Raw genomic sequence first — 25,366 nt, forward strand, 5'->3', positions numbered from 1 at the left:
CTGTCGCTCATTCCCAGCTTCTGGAAAACAGAGGCTAGGGACACCATCCCTGCCAACCCTAGCTAATAGCCATTGATCGACCTATCCTCCATGAACGTATCTAGTTCTTTTTTTTAACTCTGTTATAGTCTTGGCCTTCACAACATCCTCTGGCAAAGAGTTGAAGGATGAGCAAGATTGTGTGTCAGATTATGTACTAAGGCAGCTAGCCTATAAAGGGGCTACCAACTATCCCGGTAGCTATAGTAGTAAAGGCCAAAGCTAAGGATCTGAAGATCAAGGGGTCAAACCCTGACAGTTGAGAGGTATGCTTTAGACTGGCAGCCATGGTGAACCCAGAGGAAGAGGGTGTGCAGTAGGCAGAGACCTCCTGGTGGGATGCCAGCACTGACCTATTCTGGTTGTTTCAACAAGTCCATGAGAAGCTACTGATTATCTCAGGAAATGGGGGATGACACAGACTCCTCCGTGTATGTTTTCCCCTGCTGGTAAGTTATGTCATCCCTGCTGCATAAGGAGGATTGCTCTTGATAGTGTACTTACTTTCGGGAACTTTTAAAAGGGGGATGAAATACTACAGGTTTATGGAATTTACTGAGGTATGTCACAACCTTGCTCATCCTTCAGGAGGGGCCTGGCATAGTCAGAAGCAGCTTCTGCAGCCTAGTTTCTCCATCTGAGTCCCAGGAAGGAGCAGCTTCCCCTTCTCCTTGACCCTTGGCAGTTATGCACATAGGTGCACCAAAGCTGTATTTAAAAAAACAGAAACACACACATCTAGGGAAAGTAACCAATATAAACTATGTTTAGTGGCACTTACGGTTGCACCAGGACCCATCCATTTTACCCATGAAGTGGGGTAGGTACTTCTTTTTAGTGTCTGTTGGAGATGGAAGTGAAAGACTTTCCAAATGTTGGAGTGCGCTCTCACCAGCATTGTCGGCAGTATGAAGGTGGAACGGCATGTAGGCATTTCCTCTTATCTTTGTATTTCTGTGCTTCTAAGGCTTTGGGTAGATGGGTTTTGTCCTGATGCAATCTTAACTGTCACTAAATGTAGTTTTTGTTTGTACTAGCTGTGTCAATTTTAAGAATGACAGTGTTTTTTACATGAAAATTGCTTTTCTCCTGAATATCTGTGTGCTCAAGGAAGTTTGATCAGAATTCTTTTTTCCAGGATCTGAGAGAATGCTTTATAAATACTGGAAAAAAAAATAAGAAAAATGCTGTAGTTATTATCATAGAAATGTAGGACGAAGGGACCTTGATAGGTCCCCTAGTCCAGTCCTCTGAACTGAGGCAGGACTAAGTATCATCTAGACCATCCCTGACAGGTATTTGTATAATCTATTCCTAAAACCCTCCAATATCAGAGATTCCACCACTTCCCTAGGTAATTTGGTTTGGGGCTTAACTACCCTTATAGTTAGGAAGATTTTCTTAATGTTTAACCTAAATCTTCATTGCTGGAATTTAAGCCCATTACTTGTCCTGTCCTCAGTGGTTAAGGAGAACAATTTATCGCCACCTACTTTATAACAACCTTTTATGTTCTTGAACAGTGTTATCATGTCCCGCCTCAGTCTTCTCTTCTCCAGATTAAACAAACCTAATTTTTTCAATCTTTCCTCATAGGTCGTGTTTTCTAGGCCTTTAATCATTTTTGTTGCTCTCTGCTGGACATTCTCCAATTTGTCCACATCTTTCCCAAAGTGTGGTGCCCAGAAATGGGTCCAGTACTTCAGTTGAGGCCTTATCAGGACTGAGTAGAATGGATAAATTGCTTTTTGTGTCTTGCTTACAACACTTATGTTCAATACTGAAGAGTTGTTGACTTTTAGATGTAGAATAGTGATTTCAGTGTTTGAAACTGTTGTATTTTTCACTGTAACGTCCAAGGAGATTTACACCCTGGATTATATGTGTGAGCTATTTATTTGATTCCTGTGAAGACGTGGAGGGAGGGGCAAACTGTGTTTAGAAGCCCCATGGTATAATCTCTATATTAAAAATAAATCTTTAATTTAGATTAGGGTGATTTGCAGAACCATAGTAGCTTTTGGAAAATTTAGCCCATTGTTACTGGTTTTCAGGGTCATACTTTGGGTATAACTGAAGTTGTATATATTTGTTGATTTTTCCCTTTTTCTCTCCCCAGTCACTGCAATGGATACTTTTAAACAGTTTCACTCAGTGATTTGCAAGTCATCACTGGTTATTTTCATCGGCTTTACTTTCTCCTCACTGTACTTTCCACTTTATGCATCCGATGAAGTGAGCTGTAGCTCACGAAAGCTTATGCTCAAATAAATTGGTTAGTCTGAGGTGCCACAAGTCCTCCTTTTCTTCATGTGTACTCAGGTTCTCTGCCCACATGAATTTAGTTACAGGATTAGGGTTTGAGACAGACAATAGACAACTGTTCAGACACTAAGTACCAAGTGAGTAGCAGATGGAACTGTCATATAGTAATTCAGCAGTATTTTTGTTTGGTTGGTTTTGTTTTTTAAATAGTAGTAGTACCTTTTCAGTACATAACACTGAAAAGCTTTGTGAAAGAAGTGCATTGAAAGAGATTTGAAAGAGTTATAAAGCCTCAGAAATGAGGCAAAAAGGATGTCTGACACTGTGGTATATACCCATAAAAAACATGGAGGACTACCTATCTGATTTACGACCTCATTCCATCATTAAATGCATTGGACAATGGGACAGAATAGCACAATTAAGTGGGGGAAAAAACCCAAAAAACTTGGAGGTGTCCAAAAATGTGTATATTTAAGGAAGTAGGTTTCCTTAAGAATAAATTATCAGGGGAAATGAGGTATAAAGAAGGAGAGAGACAGCACACTGAAATCAAAAATGAAAACTTTTTTCCATAAAATCCCCAAGGTAGGTAGATAGGGGGAGTTACTTTTTATTCCAAATTATCTTTTACATTGTCTATCTGTAGTATTTCTAAGGCACCTATCCCACTGATATTTAAGTGCATGAAAAATGTAACTGTAGTAGCAGAATCTATAATACAAATGTTTCTTCTCATATCTCAATGAATAGAGAGGAGTGAATTTCAGTGTTTGGGGATTTTCAGTACTAGTGAGTGTCTCTTCTGGGTAAAAGTTTTGTTGAAAAAGTGAGACTTACCTTTGGACCTGTAGAGACAAGGTGGATGAGGAAATATCTTTTATTGGACCAACCTCTTTTGGTGAGAGACACAAGCTTTCGAGCCATAAAGAGCTTTTCTTCAGGTCTTTGGACCTCTACACAGTTAGACTCAGGCTTGTTATGCTTTAATGGTGTCATTCCGGTCTTGCTTTGGTAATGGAATACTCTTTCCTTAAGAGATTATTTTTTTTGTATCCAACAGCCACTCCAGTAAGTCACATAAGTACTTGATTGATCAATCTTTCCTTATCCTTAAAAATGCTAGTATACTAGCTATTTGATTTGATCTGATTTTTCCAGATATTAGACTTTTTTTCTATTAAGTCCTATATTCTTCTTTAAACAGAGCAACATTTATATGTTTAATAATCTTACAGTTACACTGTGCGGTAAAGTTTTGCTATTTTTTGTTAAGAGCCCCTCTGTCTCATCCTGAAAGGGAAGTTCCAGACAAACAGCTAGCATTATGATTCCACACAGTGGAAATAAAGAATAAGGAATAATTTAGTTCAGGTTGGTCCTGCTTTGAGCAGGGGGTTGGCCTAGATGACCTCCTGAGGTCTCTTCCAACCCTAATCTTCTATGATTCTCTGAAATAATAAAAAGTGTTAACCTAGGAAGTAGACAACACTGAACTCCCTCCCTCCCACCCATTTTCTTTTCCTCTTGACATTGGAAACATGGAGTATTCACCTCAGCCATCTCCTAAACTCCACTCCAGAAACAAAAAATAAGGGCTGTACAAAAAAGCCTCATAAGAATGACATGGGCAACCACCTCTCTGAGGAAAACCAACATAGCAGGGCATTGGCACTAACTCCATAGGTGCTCTGCATCCACCGGCAGCCGCACTGATCAGCGCCTGCACCTCCCATCCGCTGGAATCAGCTATTCAGCAGCATGCAGGAGAAGCTGGGAGGAGGGGCCAGAGCAAGGGCAGGGCATACTCGGGGGAGGGCGGGGCCTGGGGCGGAACACGGGCAAGCACTCCCCGTGGAATTGGCAACGTTGGCACCTCTGGAGCATGGGATAATTGACTTTGTCTCAGACTTCACATTATCCTTGCCTCCTTACTCTTGGAGTGTAAGTTTTTGTTTTTTAAGGAAGGCCTAAAATGATAGAGAGAAAGGCTTTTGTAATAAAAAGATCAAACACTGTGCTGTATATGTTCTGTATAAGGAAGCGGGGGTCTGAGATACAACTCAGTCAGCAAAGACGCTGGCTGTGGGCACAAACACTAAAATGGGAGTGAAGTCTGACCCTGTAGCACGATGGTTCTGGTTCACACTTTCCCCTGTGCCTATCTTTTACTTTCCAAAATAATCAAGAATAAGGCTCAGAATAAATGAATTTAGATTTACGACCATATAGTGTTTGTTGTTTGCACTACTGTCTTTCCTGCTACTGCAAAGTATTTTTACATCCCCATTTTACAAAACATAGTGAGGATTGGTTATTGGACATTAAGAGTCTACTCCTCCTTACCATAACTTTTGTGTGAAATTGTCATTATCATTAGTGAGAGTTTTTCATAATACAATCAGGATTTAGTCCTAAATAGACATAATGTTATATGCTGCTGTGCGTAGTGCATTTTTCATGTACTTCTTAAAATGTTTTATGTTTATATTTGAGATTAAAATTACTCCATTTATGGATGATGTAAATCCAGAAATGTTTACATGTGGTCAGATTCCAAGCAAAGACTATACTTTACTAATGAGTCTGAATATAAATTCTGCACATGCCCAGTGATGATGTACAGCAACTATTTAGAATATTACAGAATACAGTATTTACATAATTATGGTACTCTAATGTTTGGAATGCTAATGGAGTAGTTTAGGTTTATTCATATTTACTTTAAGGTTGAGCAATCCCAATAATTCTGGAAAACTACTGTGTGTGTCAGTGTCAAGAGTACTGTAAATTAGATCTTTTGCTCTTTTTGAATTCTGCTAAAGTGATTTATCTAATAGATGAATATTGATGTATTGCACACTTCAAAAATATTGTTCTTTAAATGTAATAGGGTTGTTTAAAAAACAAAACTCTACAATCAGTGTGTTTTAAATCTGCAGTTGGATTTACATGCCTGTCAACATCTAGACTTTTTGACTTGTAAACTAAGCCTTCAAAAACTCTTCCATGGAGAAGAAAATATGTTGTCTACATTCAGAAAATTCATGGCAACAAAATACTGTCCAGGGCCAGTGCAAAATCAAATATCCTGCAAATAGTATATAAGCGTACTGGAGGAGACTTAAGTAGAAAAAATATATTTCTGATCTTTCTCTGTATATTTGTTAATGTGCTTGGGACTGTGCAGTAGACAGAAGACAAGGGAGACCTGAGCATCTAAAAGACAGACACATAGGAGATAGATGGGATGCACTTCAAAATGTAGACATTGGCATGAGTGGTGATTTACTTTTCTCTTTATAGATTCACTTCTTGTAGAAGGACATACAGAGAATGTTACAGACAGAAAAGGCGATGTCATGAAAAACTGCAACAGGGGAGGGCAACATGCTAAAATTAATGGTGGATGGTGGGAGAAGATGAACAGGGCATTGAGAGTAGAATCAGTGAAATAGTAGACGGGACAAGTAGTGAAGGATTTATAGAACATTCTGATGTAACCTGAGGATATATTAGAAAGAGACTTCAGACATAGTGTTCCATAACATCATAAAGTATAAAATATTATTTTCACAAAAGAAACCTACTGTGACATACCACAGAACAACACTCTTGGAGAAATGCTTCCTATGCTGGTGGTTGACCCCTTTCATCTAAACTCCCATAATGAAGATGTTAGATACAGCAGTCTTAAAACACAACATAAAACTTATTGTATGGCATTTTAGCTGCTTATGCCCTCCTGACAGAAGATGGGACAGCTAACATTGCTATCCCTTAGATAAATGGGGCAGGGGGAATTAACAGTGAAGGCAAACTTTTTCTGATGGACAAAATTGCATGAGAAAGGGCAGGCAGAGGAAATGTCTAAGGCACCTGTTTTCAAAGTCATTATATATCAAATACACACTCTGATATAGGATAATTTTTAATGGAGGAGGCAATGCAAAATCAATTGCAAAACAAAATACAGCTGCTAAACTTGGAGCAATCAAGCTAAACTTGGTTATGGTGCATGAAAGACACAGCTTTTTTATGTCCCTGTTTACATCAACTTCACTCTTCAGAAATTTACCACTATTGGAATGAATCTCAGTTGCATAGTAAATAGGGCTGTTTGTAGGATCTCTGCCTTATTTCCTCTGGAAGTTGGAAGACAGAGCAAACAAGACAGTGGGCTGCAGAAAGAGAGAGGATGGTCTTGTTCGTAAGTCAGGTGAATGCTACTGAGGAGAACTTAGTTCTATCTATGCTTCTGTCACAGAGTTCTTATTCAGATGCTGAGCGAGTCACTTAAACCAAAATGTCGGCATGTGGCAACTAATTGCGTGTTCCTCATTTTCTGGTTAGTCAGCCTGAGACACCAGTGGCCTGATATGCAGAAATGTTGCACACTCGCAACTGAAGTCAATGGGAGCTGTGGAGGCTCAGTACCTCTTGTAAAAAGGCAGTGTGGTTTGGAAGAATGAGCACAGTATTTGGGAATCAGGAGGTCCTGAGTTCTAATTCTGGCAGTGTCACTGATTTCACTGGGTGGCCTCCTTCAAGTTTCATTGAGGCTATCTGTAGTTAATATATATGCATTAATGTTTGTGAGGCACTCAGATATTATAGCAATGAGTCTTCTTAAAAAAAGACCATATAAGGAAATGAAAAATTCTATATTAATCACAGGTTTTGCATGGTATATATTAAATAAGGCAGAAGACTCTAACTGAATGATAAGGATAAAAACATTGAATAGCTGCCTCATTCCCTGGATAATGTTCATTCTGTGCACTGAATGAGGCAGGAGTCCTGTGGAAAAAATAATATGTAACCCTGTAATTAAAGAGCATATGATAATGTATACGTATAATGGGGCTGAATTAATTTTGAATGGGCAGTCTTAAATTCTGGCATTTGCTAACTTTAGAATGCTTAACTTTCCAGACTCAGTAACAATCTTTTAACATACTTTTGGGTTTTTCATATGTAATTTACAAAAGAAAGTAAAGAACATTTCCTAAAACACCAAATGTCCTATAACACAGAATATCAAAAGAAGGGGGAAAAAAAGGGGGGGGGGGATAGAAAGAGAAGTGTAACCTTGCTTAATGGCAGAACAGACAGAACATCATTATTTGTATTCTAGTGATACACATCTTCACAGGTTTGTGTTTCTGGTAAACGTTTTGCAGGTCTAACAGATTCATAGAGGCCTTTCCCTAGAGATATATGGACAGCATTCTGAGCAGTCTAAAGTTTAATAACAGAGTCTCTAGCCAAAAGTTATGGGCTTTTTTACTGAAATCAAGTGTTTTCAATTAAAGCGCATACAATTGGATAAAAGCATACAATAATTGTAACTTATCTAATGAATCTTTACTAGAAACTTATGATCAGATCTTTTATTGCTAATAAATGGGCTGATAGCACTGCTGACAGTCTACTGCATTTTATTACAATAGATTTTATACTGTTACAACAGCATCAGAAATGTAGTTTCTTAAGTTCTGCATGTCATAAAAAACAACCTTCTGGAGGGTCCTTAATGAATGAAAGAGCAATCTGGTCAGTGTGTTTAATGACAGGTTTCAGAGTAGCAGCTGTGTTAGTCTGTATTTGCAAAAAGAAAAGGAGTACTTGCGGCACCGTAGAGACTCAAATGCTCAAATAAATTGGTTAGTCTTTAAGGTGCCACAAGTACTTATTTTCTTTTAGTGTGTTTAATGAGATTGATAGCATAGTGCTAAAGCTGATCCCAAGCAGAAACAGCTGCTAATAGGTAGATTTCAGGGACTGTCAATGTTCCTGTAACAAATCCCTGTTTTCAGGTATTTATAAATCAAATATAAAAATTATCCATCAACTGAATAGTGTTATAAGGGTTAACCTTGCAATTTTCTGCATGTCTTTTAGAGTCCCTCTCAAGATTTAAGTTTCTGACAAACTTTCAAAGGTGTTGCAAAGGCCGCACAATTAGATTGGCCCACCTTAAAAATGGGTGATGTCATAGGCGTAGGTTGGAGCAGGCTTGCAGGGATGTTTCCCCCCAAACTGCAAGCCTCAGGCAGGCGCAGAATTTGTCCCTCCACCCATGTGTGGCCTCATTGGCCTGGCTGGAGCTTCCTCCTCTCCCCCTCCTCCCCCCCTCCCAGCCCCATATAGAAGTCAAAGACGCCTAAGGGTGAAGTTATGAATCTAGGTGTGGAAATTGTATGCCATTTTGATTCTGCTTTTCTAGATTCAGTTGAAAATTATGACTGCTACCTATACAAATCTATAGGAAATTTTGCCAAATTCTACGGGATCCATTCCTATTTGTGCGTAAGCTTTTCAAAAACCCACATAATTTAAAAAAAACAAAAAACTTTCCCCAAAGTGAATATGAAACACTGATTGTTTAGGTTTCAGAGTAGCAGCCGTGTTAGTCTGTATCCTAAAAAGAAAAGGAGTACTTGTGGCACCTTAGAGACTAACAAATTTATTTGAGCATAAGCTTTCGTGAGCTACAGCTCACTTCACTGGATGCATGCAGTGGAAAATACAGGGGGGAGATTTTATATACACAGAGAACATGAAACAATGGGTGTTACCATACACACTGTAATGAGAGTGATCAGGTAAGGTGAGCTATTACCAGCAGGAGAGAAAAAAAACCTTTTGTAGTGATAATCAAGGTGGGCCATTTCCAGCAGTTGACAAGAACGTATGAGGAACGGTGAGGGGGGGAGCAAATAAACATGGGGAAATAGTTTTACTTTGTGTAATGACACATCCACTCCCAGTCTTTATTCAAGCCTAATTTAATGGTGTCCAGTTTGCAAATTAATTCCAATTCAGCAGTCTCTCATTGGAGTCTGTTTTTGAAGTTAGGTTTTTTTTGTTTTTTTTTTGAAGAATTGCAACTTTTAGGTCTGTAATCGAGTGACCAAAGAGATTGAAGTGTTCTCCGACTGGTTTTTGAATGTTATAATTCTTGACATCTGATTTGTGTCCATTTATTCTTTTACGTAGAGACTGTCCAGTTTGACCAATGTACATGGCAGAGGGGCATTGCTGGCACAGGATGGCATATATCACATTGGTAGATGTGCAGGTGAACGAGCCTCTGATAGTGTGGCTGATGTGATTAGGCCCTAGATGGTGTCTCCTGAATAGATATGTGGACACAGTTGGCAATGGGCTTTGTTGCAAGGATAGGTTCCTGGGTTAGTATTTTTGTTGTGTGGTGTGTGGTTGCTGGTGAATTTTTGCTCCAGGTTGGGGGGCTGTCTGTAGGCAAGGACTGGCCTGTCTCCCAAGATCTGTGAGAGTGATGGGTCATCCTTCAGGATAGGTTGTAGATCTTGATGATTAGCTGGAGAGTTTCTAGTTGGGGGCTGAAGGTGACAGCTAGTGGCGTTCTGTTATTTTCTTTGTTGGGCTTGTCCTGTAGTAGGTAACTTCTGGGTACTCTTCTGGTTCTGTCAATCTGTTTCTTCACTTCAGCAGGTGGTATTGTAGTTGTAAGAACGCTTGATAGAGATCTTGTAGATGTTTGTCTCTGTCTGAGGGGTTGGAGCAAATGCGGTTGTATCGTAGAGCTTGGCTGTGGACAATGGATTGTGTGGTGTGGTCTGGGTGAAAGCCGGAGGCATGTAGGTAGGAATAGCGGTCAGTAGGTTTCCGGTATAGGGTGTGTTTATGTGACCATATATTATTAGCACCATAGTGTCCAGGAAGTGGATCTCTTGTGTGGACTGGTCCAGGCTGACGTTGACGGTGGCATGGAAATTGTTGAAATCATGGTGGAATTCCTCAAGGGCTTCTTTTCCATGGGTCCAGATGACGAAGATGTCATCAAAGTAGTGCAAGTAGAGTAGGGGCATTAGGGGATGAGAGCTGAGGAAGTGTTGTTCTAAGTCAGCCATAAAAATGTTGGCATACTGTGGGGCCATGTGAGTACCCATAGCAGTGCCGCTGATTTGAAGGTATACATTGTCCCCAAGTGTGAAATAGTTATGGGTGAGGACAAAGTCACAAAGTTCAGTCACCAGGTTTGCCGTGACATTATTTAATTTGTTAGTCTCTAAGGTGCCACAAGTACTCCTTTTCTTTTTACTGATTGTTTAGTAAATTATTTGTGTTTATGGGGTATAAAGTGACTTTTTTACAAAACTAAATCCCAATTTCCCTTGATATTTTTCATTTGTACCCTATACCTTGCTTTCTGCGGGAGTCTTCTACTCACCTGAGAGTGATTCTGATGTAATGCCCTTGCGACAATCTTTCCAGATAGTTTGATCAGGACTTTGGAATAACCAAAAAATATCTTCGTAGGCAATCCAGCCCATGTTTTAAAGATAGCTCAGGATGTGCTGGGGCAAAACTTTGGGAGTATATTGAGTGCTGTGGTAGTCATACAACACAGACATAATGAAAAAGGCTTCATAGTTATGTACTGTATTAACAAAACTCAGGATCCTCTTTTGGATAGATTAAAACTAAATAATATTTTAAATATTCCCCTGTCTCTGAGACTTGCATTTAGGGGACCCCAAAAAAGAGTGGTAAAAATACTTGGTAAAACACTGTATTTGTATCTTTAAAATGTGTAACTTAACTCTTGTAAAATATCCTTTCCTGCTATTCTAATTGTGCTATATTGGCTGAATGTTTTTATTGAAATGGTAATCAGCTGAAGAAACACCATCAATTTGAATGTGATCAGTTAAAAAAATCATGAGCTATATAAGTCCCTGAGTCCCCTTGCCAATTGTTGTCATTTTGCAATTGTACTTCTTGGTTGTTGGGTTTATTTTTAATTCTCTCCATTAATGTGTGAAAGACCCACACAGTCAGGAAACTAACCATATGGGGGAAAGAATGTGCAGACCACTATCATATGTACAAAGTAAACTGAGAAATATATATATATATTTTTACAATATTGCCAACCCTAAACATTCAAAATTGAGTCAGGCCCCCCAAAATAATGATATTTTGAATAATAAATACTGGCTTCTCACTATTTACCTTCTAGTTTCTAATGTGCCAGGTGTTTCCAGGTTTTTCTTCACAACCATGAGGACTAGAAACTTACTTTTATTATTCATTTATTTTAAATGAAAGCTGCAATTCTGAGTCCCTGGCTTCTAAAAAAAAATGTGATTTTAAGGAAAACACCAAATAGTGTGAAACTTGTCATAAAATCACAAGAGTCAGCAATACTGTACCAGTGCATTTCCCCTTCCCCTTCTCAAAGCAATAACATACTTCTTAAACAGTGATGTAGGCCTCATCTACACTTAGAGAGCTTAGGTCAACCAAGTTATGATGCTCAGCGGTGTGAAAAACCCATATTCCTGAGCATCGCAGCTATGCCCGTCTAACCCCCGGTGTAGATGCAGCGAGGTTAAAAGAAGAATGCTTCCCTCGACCTAGGTACCATCGCTTAGGGTATCACTGTAGTCTGTGCCTGCACTACTGGGTTACAGTATTATAGATATGAGGCTGTAGCTATTCCACTATAGCACCTGTAGGGTAGACGTGGCCTTTCATTGTAAGCTTTTTAGGACAGGGACTGTCTTTGTTATTTGTGTATAGTGCCTTGTACAATGAAAGCCCAATCCGTGAATGGGTCTTTGATGTGTTGTTGCAGTTCTAAATAATAATTTTAAAAAGCCAGTATCCATCCCATCTAATAAAACTAAACATTGGCCTGTCTTGGCCTGGCCTGACTTGGCCTGGCCTGACTTGGCAGCCAAAGGGGCTACCAGGCCAATTTTCATGCAGGATATTGTAAATGTATTTACTTATTTAGATGACATAGTATCAATCTCATATTCCTGGCACTTTGCAAAATTTAAGATAGCAGCTGTTCTCAGACCTACGTACAAAGCAAAATCCTCCCTCCTTGCCTTTTCTAAAATCTGACTTGACTCAGGGTATGTCTACACTGCGAAGTTGTCGACAAAACTTTTGTCTTAAAAAGCCCCCCACGAAAGACAAAAGTTTCGTTGATGCAAGTGGCAGTGTGAACGCTGTTCCTGCCGTGCTCCTGCTGACAAAGCTAACGCTGCTCCCGGGGCTGGGGCTGGAAGTATTTTGTCAAGCTGCATGGTGTAGACAAGTCCCCTGGGCATGTTTACCTACGTGGTAGGGATATTCAGGAAAGTTAAGGCAAATCAGCTAAAGGTGTGAAGTCAGTGCATACAAGTAGTGTGTTAAACTCTGTGTGAATGCTCTCATTCAGGAGTAAAGGGGCTTTAAATTGCCTCAGGAGGATTAAGTTACAGTTAACAAAGACCACTTTACTCCTGAGTGGGATCATCCCTGTGGCAATTTAATTTAATACCTGTGGCAATTTAATTAATGCACATTGACTTCACACCTTTAGTTGATTTACCTTAACTTTCCTGAGTATTCTCATGGCATACCGCAGGAGAATTATTTGGGCAGAACCGGCCTTTGTATTTTGAGGCACCTTTTTGTTAATTCCCCACTCCACCAAACATAGTAGATCCCTATTTATCACACAATGCACAGAGCTAGTATAAACATTTGGGAAGGATAGTGAGATCCTCTTCAAGAAACATCACAAATGCAATTTTGGTTCATTTTACATAAAAATGAAAGTGCAGAGGGAAATTCTTGTCTCTATAAGTCTCTTATTCCAGATGTAGAGCTCTCCTTCCTTTCGGTTATTGCTATTTATTACTTGCTATTTTAACCATCCAGAAATATACTTGGCCCCACACAAAACCCAATTCTGGTCACTGTCCTGAGAGCATAAAACTTAAATTGCACATGACTCAATGAGTAATGGTCATAAATAGATGCATGAGGTGAGGAGAAGGTAAGATAAAGATGAAAATATCACATGGTTATTCAAGGCCCTGATCTTGTATTTGGATCTGCTAGCACAGATCTGGTTTTTGACCAGAATGCCCAGTCAAAAAGGGACCCTGGCGGTACTGGTCAGCACCGCCAACGGGGCTGTTAAAAGTCTGGTCAGCGGTGCTGAAAAGCTAAGGCAGGCTAGTCCCTACCTGTCCTGGCACCGCGCTATGCCCCATAAGTGGCCAGTAGGTCCGGCTCCTAGGTGAGTGGGGGCACGGGGCTCTGCGCACTGCCCCCGCCCTGTGCACTGGCTCTGCACTCCTATTGGCTGGGAACAGAAGTCAGTGGGAGCCGGGGGCAGGGGGGCCCGGGCTAGAGCAGTGCGCAAAGCCTCCTACCCCCCCCCACCTAGGAGCGGGACCTGCTGACTGCTTCTGGGGTGCAGCGTGGAGCCAGGACAGGCTTAGCTCCACTGCACTGCTGACCAGGAGCTGACCGAGGTAAGCCCATGCCCGAACCCCAACTCCCTCCTGAGCCTTGAGCCCCCCACAAACCCGGAGCCCACTCCTGCACCCCAAACCTCTCATCCCCGGTCCCATCCTAGAGCCAATACCCCTAGCCCAGAGCGCATACCCCCTCCTGCACCCCAACTCTCTGCCCCTACCCAGAGCACCCTCCTGCACCCTGAACCCCTCATTTCTGTCCCCACCCTTCAGCCCTCATCCCCAGTTAGAGCCCTCACCCCCTCCCATACCCCAATCCCCTGCCCCAGCCCAGTGAAAGTGAGTTTGGGGGGGCGGGGGGAGGGGAGAGAGCGAGCCACCGAGGGAGGGGGAATGTAGTGAGCAGGAGCAGGGCCTCGGGGAAGGGGCGGGGCTAGGGTGTTTAGTTTTGTGCAATTAGAAAGTTGGCAACCCTCCTCTGCAATAGTGAGTCCTGATGCAAGATCAGGAACTGAACCAAATACACAACTTTGTAGCTGCAGTTGTTGAAGTCACCTGATACTGACATCTATCATGTGATGGATATTAAATTTATGTAAACCTGACTCATATCCAGTCAATCCAGAAAATAAAGACCATTATGTTCCCAACATTCCTGTATATCACACAGGCATTACATCACTGTGCAATCATTTAAAAATGTATAGAATACCTTGATCCATGCAAGAGAGAGGCACATTTTCTTTACAAAAATTAGCGGCCACGTGAGACCACTGACCATTGTTACAGGCCTTAGCATTAAAGCTAGTCTGTGAATTTGAACAGGTAGCACATGGTGGAATGATTAGTAACTGATAAAAGTAGGTATTTCCCAGCCTCGTGAAAACTGTAATTCTCAAATAAAAGTGTTATCAAGAAGTAAAAAAAACTGAAGTGCATCTATTTTAAATGTATGCCTTTTATTTTTTCTTTTACTTGGTAAACAAATCAGAGCCCAGATGTGTTTGCAATAAATATGGAGGCAATCCTAGCACATCACAAATCCATCCAACACAAGGACTGTGGTGTCAGACATGCAGTAAAGGCAACCTGGAGTGCTGGTTAATGGTGGGTTCAATAGAACCCCCATTTAAATTCAGGTCCTGGCCCACTATCAATGGGTTGTAAACTTATGTACAGTTGCCATACTATAACCTGTCTTTATAGAAAAATACCTCCAGTTAAACAAAAGAAGTAACAAAGCTGTGAACTCCCTGCTTTACAAGAATCTAAATTCAGTCCCTGTAGTGCTTGAGGAGTGAGGGTAGACATTTCCCCAGACTTTCTTCAGCAGAGCTGGATGAGGGCCAACCTCCCTGAGTGGAAGAGAAGTCGTCTTGCAGCTCAGTAGGAGAGGTATCAGTCACGTTGCACACATGCCCTTCACTGGATGCCTTATAATTGAAGTAACCAGAAGATATCGGATCTGCTACACAGTTTCCTGGATCCCAGTTCCTGATTCCCACATGGCTCTCACCACTTCCCTGGGAGACCGAAGTCTGCCTATTGCTTTTCTCTGTGGGTCTTTCCCTCTCCTTCCTGACTATACTTGCTCTACAGCCCCCACCCTTGTGCATCCCCTACTTACGCTCCTTGTTATCCTTCAGTATTAATCCTGAGGCCTTAGATGGGGGGATGAGTGTGGTGTTGAGGACTTGAGAGGGTGGCGGAAAAAGACAGAAGTAAGACATGGTATTGCCAAGGGGAGTCCTGATGATTGATGCTGGGGGAAGGAGTAGGGCATAGGAAGGGGGACATGTAAACTGAGTCATGGAGGTGAAGGGAAGAGAGCCCAAATTGAAACTCTGCTTGGGAAACCTATTCATGAATGGTTATATTCTTGTGCCCTCTCCAAGCTGTCCACGTCAATGAAATTGCTATCCAGTGATTTTAAACAGATTTGAACTTCATATTGGCCATATATGAAGTGCAAATTTAATCTTCACTCAGTTTTTCTTACTCATCTTCTTTCTTTTTTTCTTTTAGAGGGGAAAACGAAATGCAGACCCCCTCTTTATTAATGCATTGTCAAGGTTACAGATTTAAACACGAAGATAAAAAGCTAATTTTTTTCAGAGCTCACTGTTCCACATGGCACATACTTAATTTAGGTCTGTATTTAACAGTCTTGTCATCAAAAGTATTATGTGCCAGGTGGTCAAATTAATATTATTAATTAACATTTTAGTTCTTGCATTGTATGTCTTTTTAAATCTGTAACTGTAGCATAATTGCACTGACAGTTTTTTGTAGTTTCATTTCTGTATTAAGATGTGGCTGGTGCCTACATTGGTTAATGGGAGCAGATCTACCTAATAATTCTCTCTCAGCGAAGAGATCACCTTTTCTTGGCTACCTTTCCAGCGTTAGAGTATTCTTCCCCTTCAGTCCCCTGTTTGTAGGGGGATTAAGAGCAATATGTACAGCTGAGTTCAATTTATCTGAGTGTGTGTCCTTGAAGTTGGTAGGTGCACTGGGAGTTCCTCAGAGAGGTGTGTGAGTGATTCCTCTCTTCATAGCGTCCCTCGGATGGCGCAATGCCTGCGCTTGCGGATAGTGGCCGTGCTCAGAGAGAGTTTTGTGAAAGTGAAGGCGTCTTTGCAGGCAGGAAGAGCCTGCCTTTTCTGTTTGCTCCACTCCGGCTTGAGTTTTTATTTATATCCTTTTTTTTTTATTCTTGCTCTTTCTACGAAGTCAGATTGAAATCCACAGCGGTGACTGTGTGAAGGAAGCTGCTGGTTCTGGCTGCCAGGAATTTGCAGCTTTTAGAACCACCTGAAGTTTGCAGAAAAAGCAACCGCAGTACAAACTGCTGGGGCTACATTACGCCCGCCCTGGGAGGGGGGAGGACGAGCCCGAGAGCAGTAACCTGGGCTATCTGCGTGTGATTTCTCTATTAATCCTCACCATTTCTTCTTGTTTATAGACACTTTCTCCCTTTCAAAATGCAAGCGGAATTGGAGGGAAAAAGTGTGCTTTGAGGGGTCTGGTTATTGTTCTCTCGCAAAGAGAAGCAATGCTCACACACACACACACACACACACAGCTTCCATCTGAGTGTGTGTCTCAAATTTATATGCTTCTTTCTCAGGAGAAACAGGATCTAGAGTGGGGAGAGAGTGTGTCTGAGAGAGAGGGAGAGCAGGAAATAAATTAGTTGCTCTCTCTTCACTTGAAGGGTGTGTACAGTTTCCTGGTTTCACAGTGAGGCAAACGGAGTTTGTCTACAGCACAGAGGGAGAGGTTGAATTATGATTGCAGGCACACAAACTTATATTTCAGTGCATAGGTTGAATGTGTAAGTGTCTTTAAAAAAAACAAAAAAAAACAAAACACGTTGTCCGTCTCAGGAGGACCAAGCTCTAGAGAAGGGCATGTGCAGGAGGAGTAGAAGGTATCTCTCTTCTTTTATATGAGGTTTAGCATTACCCTTGGGGAGTATTTTGTTCTGTCTATTTCTTGGTCTGGTATGGAGGCATTGCTGAAATTGGGCAGTCTAAAGAAAGAGATTGAATGATAATTAGGTTACTTTCAAAGAATAGATTTATTTCTGTGCTTGTGTGTGTCAAAGTTGTGATCTGTCTCCAAAACAATAGGAGACAGGGTGTATTTACTTCTACGTGAAGGGTTCTGTAGTTTGACTGTGACTAGAGAGGCAGTACTGAGTTTGTGCAGAGAAAGAGACTGGATTATAATAGTAGTTAAACACAATTCTGTTCTTTCCGTGCACAAATTTCATGTATGTGTTTATTCCCAAATTAAGTGATCCCTTCTCAAGAGGAAGTGATCAGGGAGGGTCATAGGGTTGAGGAAGGACAGAAAGGAAATAAGGAACACTCTCCCCTTTGGAAAAAGGTAAAAGCTGGATCTACCTGGATCCTGACTATTTTTGGCAGAGTCTTCTGTATCATCAAAATAGAGAGCAAGTCTTCCTAATCCGACTGCCCCCAAAAAATTCCAGACCCCAACGCATACCAGAACTAGGGGTACTGTAAAAACCCAGATTTGGCAACTGGATCCAGACAACTTTTGGCCCCAAAATCCCAAATTCTGGTGCCTGAATAGAGAACAAGTCTAGTTACTCCTACTGCACCATAAAAAGTCTGGATCCTGGCACATAAGACATAAATGTCACAAAGACCCAGTTCTGGCACATGGATCCTTCCAAATCCATACAGGTTTTGGTCTTCGCTCCAAAATTCCATGGCATTAATAGAGAACAGGTATAATTACTGCTACTGCACCAAAATATTCTAGTTTGTAATGCATCCTCATGCAAGAAAGCCTAAAACATCCTGCACTTGACTCCGTATGGGTCTCAACAGTTTTGGGTCCCAAATTTAGACTGTATCATCTAAATAGAAAACAAATGTTGCTCCTATTTTACTTGAAAAATCTGGATCTGTATGTTTTCTGGCCTAATAGCACTGGAAAAATACTGATCTGGTTCTTTCTAGGCCTTGCCAGTTTTTAACCCTAATCTTCCAAATTCAACTGTCTAAGGAATTGGGGGGAGTAATAACTTCCAGAATGCAGCAGACCCTGTAATGCAGCAGCACTGCAAAAACCTTTATCCAGCTAGACCTTTTTATTTATAAATCCCAAACTCAAATGTTCTACAGACTAAATAAAGAAGAGCAGCTTCTCAAGTTCTGCTGCAAAACTCCAGATTGTGATGCTTTCCTGCTCAACTGTACTGCAAAGACATGTACTCGGCACCGGAACCTGCTGGATCCTGCCATGTTTTTAGCCCCTAGTTCCCAAATTGAACTGTCAAAATATACAGCTCATGTTGCTGCTTCTACTTGATCCAAATATTCCATGCTCTGACATCTCAGTGAAAAAGCAATGTGAAAACCCACATGGGCCTCTCTTTTGGCGACAAACATCTACGATCTGTTAAATAAAGACCAAGGGTTAAATCCCTATTGAAGTACATAGCAAAATCCCATTGACTTCATTAAGGCCAGGATTTTACCCCAAGTATAGCTGCTCCTACTTCACTGTGTCAAAATCTGGTCCCTGATCCATCCTTACATAGGAGCACTTGAAAAATCCAGTTAAGGACTGTAAATGTAAATGAATGGTGATTCTCTCTGTGTGTCTAGAAATTATAATTCTGGGGACATAGATGAAAAATGGGGGTATACCTTTTTGGATCTGGGTCCATGTTTGGATTTTTTTTTTTTTAAAGTGCATGTCTGCCGGGATGGCTCAGGGACTAGATTTTTTTTTTTTTTTTTAAGTAGACTAAGAGAAACTATGCTTGGTCACTAGTAAGACTAGACTAGAATTTAGAGCTTTGTGGTCAAAAAAAGGTTGGATTCTGCAAGGACACACGTGCCTTTTGTGCATGTATTGCTCTTGCACTGAGATGTTGGGGCTGGGTTTTGCTGGCCAACTAGGAGCCGTCACAGGGCATGGGTTGTCTGTTTTGATGATACAATTTGGGGCCAATGCAAAACACTGTTTCAGCGGGTTTCAGATGCTGGATATTATGTATTATATGGTATTGAATAGGGGATACACTGGATTATGCAGTAGAATTGTGACAGCTGCATGTCTCTATTTAGCTGGTAGGATTTGGGGGATTTAAGTTTTTAAAAAAAGAAAGAATGAGAGAAAGTTTTTCTTTTGTTGTTGTTCTTCCTATCTGGATCCAGGTGCTGGATATCTATTTTTGTGGTGCTGCTGTGCCAGTTCACAACAATCTGAATTTTGGGGGGCATTAAGAAGCTGCTAAATTTTTTTCTTTATTTAGATAGCAGATTTGGGGAGAATAGGGTTAAAAATTGGCAGGATGTAGAAGAAACCAGATACATGTTTTTCAGTGCTATGGGAGGGGGTGCACTGGGAGCCAGATTCTTTCCAGTGTAATATGAGGGATGGCTACCCTTGTTATCTGCTTAGACTAGAATTTGGAGTTTAGGGCCAAAAATTGCCAACATCCAGGAGCAGGAGCTGGATTTTTGTGGCAATCATGTACTGGGGTGTATCGGAATCCAGATTTTTTTAGTACAGTAAGTTATACTTGTTCTCTATGAATGCCAAGGAATTTTGGTGTGGGGGAGGGGTTGAAAGCCAAAAATTAAATTGACAGGGTAGGATCCATGAATGAGATCTGGGTTTTTGCAGGTCTGATGTACCAAAATCCAGAACATATTTGGTACCACAGAACATATTTGGTGCCACAGGGCTAGACTTCTCTATGAAGAAAATCAGAATTTGGCATCTTGGGGCCAAAATTTGGCAGGCTCCAGATACTGGCTCAGGGTTTTTGTAGAAATCATGCTTTCCGGGATTCAGCAGGATCTAGATTATTTATTTATGTTATTTATTAGTATTAATTTAAGTAGGAGACTAAGACTAGAACTCTATTTCTGTGAAACAGTTTGGCGCTTTTCGGGGTAAAAAATTAGCAGGCTGCAGGACAAATCCAATACGATCCAGGTACATCCAGTTTTTACGTCTTTCCCTCTCTCTTCGCTTGTGTGAGGTTTGTAGTTTGACTGTTTCCTGGTCTCACAGAAAGAGGCAGTGCTGAGCACAGAAAGACAAAAATAGACCTTTACAGAGAAATATAGGGATTGTGTGTGTGGAGGGGAGGGAGAGAGGAGAGCAGCGTTAGGCTGGTTTCCAGGAGGAGCTCTTCTCGCTTTCGTTGTGTGTTAGACATTTTTGTACAGATTTTTTTTTTCAGCTTAAAAGCGTTTGCTCTCTCCCGTTGCTCCTTGTACCTCTTTGGGGGAGAAAAAACAAACGGTGTTTGATCAGAAAGCGACTAGAGACCATTTTATTTGAGCGACCGGGGGAAGAAAGAGAAGAGAAACCGTCGCAGGGATATAAATACCTATCATCTCTTACATATTTCCTGTAAATAAATCTCTATAGAAAGAGCACAATTTGACATCCATCCTAAGCGGCAGCAATGGGGTGTTTGGGCAACAGCAAAACAGAAGATCAGCGTATCGATGAGAAAGCGCAGCGAGAAGCTAACAAAAAAATAGAGAAGCAGTTACAGAAAGAGAGACTGGCTTATAAAGCCACACATCGTTTGCTCCTGCTGGGTAAGGAAGGCGGGGGAGATGAAGGTGCAGTTGCCTGCGCTCCCCATGGTAGGGGTATAACGGAAAAGCTATGTGATGTGTGTGTGTGTGTGTGTGTGTAAGATACAAAAAATGCAGGCAATTTTAATGAGCAATATGTGAAAAGTGCACAGATTGAGCTCTGTGTGGGAGCCACATGGATACATGTATATAAATGCTGTTGGAGGTGGGAGATGCTGTTAACATGTCACCAAAAAAAAAAAAAAAAAAAACGTGTGTACATGGCAGTGTTCTGTCTTTTTCTTCCAGGAGCTGGTGAGTCAGGAAAAAGCACTATTGTGAAACAAATGAGGATCCTGCATGTCAATGGATTTAATTCAGAGTAAGAATAATTGATATTTTGTGTCTTCTATTTGTAACTATACATTTGAAACATATTAACACACAACACACTGGATAATTTATCTATTTCCTCCACCCTGTGTGTGTGTTGGAGGTTTGACACTGGCTTGCAAACAAAGAAAAATGCAAGGAATTACTACTATTATATATTTGTATTTTCTGCTCCTGCCCCTCTACTGTATTTTACACTGTTGCTACTGCAGCGCTTGACAGGCCCCTGTGTAGCAACAACATGGCGACTACTTTTTGCATAGCAGCAAATAACTAATATTGTATCTGTGTGCAATATAGAGATATATATCAATTCATACACAGGATGACGGGGCTGCTGCGGTTTTTCTGGTGGTGGTTAGCATAAAACTGAAACCAATTTGCGTGAATGTAATCATCATGTATTCTTGGGTTACATGATTTCTCTCTGAAAAACTGATTGCCAGTATTTAATATTAATTGTGTGCTAATTTTAGATATATAAGGTTTTTAACAATACAATATATGTTCTAAATTGTAGGGGAATAGATTTAGCATGCTATAGAAATGAAGGAATGACTTCCAATCCCACCAGGAAAGCTTTGCAGATGTGGTTATGACTATCTAATGTGACAGAATAGGCAGAGATCTATTTTCACTGTTTTTTATAGAATGTGCAAAAGTGATGGATGGAAACTGTTCTTACTGTTCTTTTCAGTCAGCTTGTCATAAAGGTTAAATAGCAAATAAGCAGTCAGTAAAATATTCTGAATGCAATTTAAATGAATTGGTTTGAGAGAGAAATTAAATTGTTAATTCTGTTTTAATTCAGAGAAAAGAAACAGAAAATACTGGATATTCGGAAAAATGTTAAAGATGCGATTGTGGTAAGAACACATTTTATACTATGCTTAAATGCTTCTGTACACTGGAAGCCAAAAGTATTATGCTCTCTAGGACTGTGTAGAGAAATCCCATTTTGCTGATCAGACTGGATTATCTTCTATTGATCCTGTATTTTAGATTTAGCCAGATTAAAGTGTCTGTTTTTGTTTTATCCAATTCTAGACTATAGTTTCAGCAATGGGCACTTTAATACCCCCAGTTCCACTGGCCAATCCAGAAAACCAATTTCGAATGGACTACATCAAGAGTATAGCTCCACTTTCTGACTTTGACTATACACAGGTAAGAGTAAAAAAAAAAGCTGTTTTTCCTAATTTTGAAAGAGAACACAAAACTCTGGCTTTGATTTATGAAATGACTTCTTTACCATTTGGAAAGTGTTTGCTAAAACAAGTTTGTTGCAGCATTATCACCCAGTTACCTGTTTTAACATTGTATGGTGTTGCGCCTATTTTTAATGTTGTTAAGTTGTGCTTTAGTAATTTTTGTTTGTTTGTTTTAAGGAGGAAAACGAAATGCAAAGAAATTTAAGATTATTTGAAATTTCAGTGTCTCAATTTAGCATTGTTGTGAAAGCTAGTTTTCTGGGCATAATTTGGTACAGCAGGACATCAGTCTGAGGAATTATCATATATACTTAAGAAACAGGAGCACAGAGAAACTAATAATGTATGTAGCTTTAAGAATGTATGTGTAGCTTTTTTCATTCTTATTAATTTTCATACTAAGAACTTGAAATATCTGATGGCCAACTAAGGTGTCTTCATCACCTATTTATTTATTTATTTACTTATGTATTTATTTTATTCAAATTTTGTATTATGTTGCTGGAATAAACAGTGAACAATGAGAACAGGAGATATAATTCTTTATTTTAGTTGTGCATGAATGCTGCCATCTTAGGGCTGGGTAGAAATGTAAAAAACCTATTGATGGTCTTGTTGTAGTCACTCATCGGTAGTGTAATTCAAAGTATGTTATTTAGGTTAATTTGCAGATGGATACTGCTATTTACATTGGATTATCTTGTTCTTTAGATGTTAATTATTGCTTATAGAAACATGGATGGTGTGTTTCATTGTGTGTGAAAGAAATTGCCTAGAAGTTTTGAGTATTAGTGGAGTTTTATTGTCTGTAATCGTACATTTTTTAATTAATTCTAAAATGTGGATATCAATAGCAGTTTGTTTTGGATACAATGAAGACTGAATAATGTTTTCTGTCATTGGTTAAAAGCTTATGAGTTGTTTGTTTTATCAGTATTGCCAAAGCAGTCATTTACTGTAGGGTGTCTTCAGGCTGTTAAAGCCAGTTTAACTTGCAGGTGGAAATGGGAGGAGGGGAATAATACTTGTTCCTTTAATATATTACTAACATACTCTGGTGTGTAGTTTTTGTTGCTTCTGGTAAATCTAGTGCTTTGAAGGTTCAATATTAAATTAATTAAATAAATAATCAGACATCTTGTAGAGTTACAATTTAACATAGAACTCAGACGCTGAGAAAGCTGCAACTGCAGGGTACACCCACATACTGTATGATTGTTCACTTGGTGGATATGAGTTACTGAAAATGACAAAGTCCTTTTTGAAATGGAATTTGAGGTTGACTTAAACGGTCTTTGATTTATGTTTGAGTTCTGAAGTTTATTTCACTAACTTTAGCATTTGATTTCTTCTTTGGTTTTTCATTTATTTTTCTTGAATATTGCCCCTTAATAATTTGTATAAAATAAATTAATATACAGCATCCTTTGCAAGTCTTTGTAAGTGTATCTATTTTTCCATGTCTTAAAGTGGGCTAAAGTGTGGCATTTTTATTTTTGTTTATCTTCAGACTTGTTCTATATTTTTCTTTGTCTCTCTCAGTCACACACAGTATATATCTACATTAATAAGGATAGCAGTGCAAATTTGAGTAATTATTTACTCTACATATTAGCAAACCTGACAGGTTCAACTGGAAATTTTGGTTGGAATAACTAATATATGTTAATTTCCATGTGGACTCTAAATCTACTTTGATTTTAAGAAAACTTAAGGAGTGCAGAACAATTTATTGTTATTTTTAGATTAAACTGTCTTTTAGAAAAAAAGGTTATTTGAAATGGTGTGATATAGCTGTTTAAAAATAAGAATGGTACTCAAAAAATAAAAGAAGAAAACTAATGCTGATTTAGAGGAAAGCAAAAACATTTTTTGTTTTTCCTAGATTTAGTACTTTTAACGTATCTACATTTTAGCTAGGTAATATCTTTTTTAATATGGTTCTGCTTCTAGGGAATCATGTGAGTAAGACTGAGACCTGGTCTACACTATAGGGTTAGGTCGATATAAGGCAGTTTATATTGACCTAACTTTGTAAATATCTAGACTAAAATGTAGCTCCCACTGATGTAACTCACCCACTGCACCGACTTAATAACTCCACCACCTTGAGAGACGTAGCACTTAGGTCAATGTGGTTAGGTCGATGCAGTATCAGTGTAGTCACTGCATTGCTTACATCAACTTGCTGCCTTTCAGAAGCTGTCCCACAATGCCCCACACTGACAGTTAAATCGGTGCAAGCGTTCCTGGTGAGGAGACACACCACTGACATGAGGAGCATAGCATGAACATGCAAAAGCTATTGCAGTGGCTGTACATCGACGCAATTTAGGTCGATTTAATTTTGTAGTCTAGACTTGCTCTGAGATTGAAAAATCCATGCTTTAGGGCTTGATTTTACGATAACATAAGTCAAAGCGAGTTTTGTCATTGACCTCAGTGGAAGCAGGATAAGGTCCAAAGTTTGTAACTTGGAGTAAAATAATGTTTTCTACTGGCATAGCATTTGACCCATTTTTTAAATAAGGACAGATATTAAAATGAGTATTGTATCAGGGAGGATATTCAATTATACATCTTCTGTTAAGTTTTAGTAATTCTATAATTAACATTAGAAATATGGAATATGGCCGCCTGAAACAGGAAAGCCAGTCTAAATATTTGATAAATCAATAAATCATTGATGTATACTATCAGGTCCACTTAAAACTGCACAAAGAAAAAAAAATCACTGAACTCAGTGTTTGGTCAGGTGTTACATTTGCAGTGTAATATGTTATCTTCTCAAATGTGATAAAGTAACTCTTTTTTTTATTATGGAAATGCTAGTCAAGTTTTTACTAGTATGGATGTTATAATAGTTAAAGTAAATATATATATATATTTTTTTCTTTTAATTTCTGAAGATACTGGGTTAAACCTTGGCCCAACTGAAGTCAATTGGAGCTCTGCCTTTGATTTCAATCAGGCAAGGATTTCAATCAGTATATTTTAAATTTATTAGGACAATAAAAGAAGTCTCAGTAATCACTAAAAACTTACCAAACATTTTTAGATAGTTTTCAATGTCTAGTCTTTGATATAAATTTTTTTCCTGGTGTAATATGAATTTCAAATA

At 39.6% G+C, this 25,366-nt stretch overlaps 1 protein-coding gene across 3 annotated transcripts in view; it reads left to right on the forward strand.

The window, feature by feature from the left end:
• Nucleotides 1-25,366, forward strand: part of GNAL (G protein subunit alpha L) — a 310,998-nt gene that overhangs the window by 101,345 nt on the left and 184,287 nt on the right. For 2 of the 3 annotated variants that reach the window (XM_084621820.1, XM_084621821.1), the window contains exons 2-4: nt 20,951-21,023; nt 21,846-21,900; nt 22,082-22,201. In XM_084621820.1, coding sequence (XP_084477946.1) covers nt 20,951-21,023; nt 21,846-21,900; nt 22,082-22,201 — 248 coding nt within the window. Of the gene's footprint in view, nt 1-20,200; nt 20,663-20,950; nt 21,024-21,845; nt 21,901-22,081; nt 22,202-25,366 lie in introns of those variants that run through there. The other variant, XM_084621822.1, reaches the window with a different exon arrangement.

Source organism: Lepidochelys olivacea, assembly GCF_965140295.1.
Source record: "Lepidochelys olivacea isolate rLepOli2 genome assembly, chromosome: 2".
NCBI lineage: Eukaryota > Metazoa > Chordata > Testudines > Cheloniidae > Lepidochelys > Lepidochelys olivacea.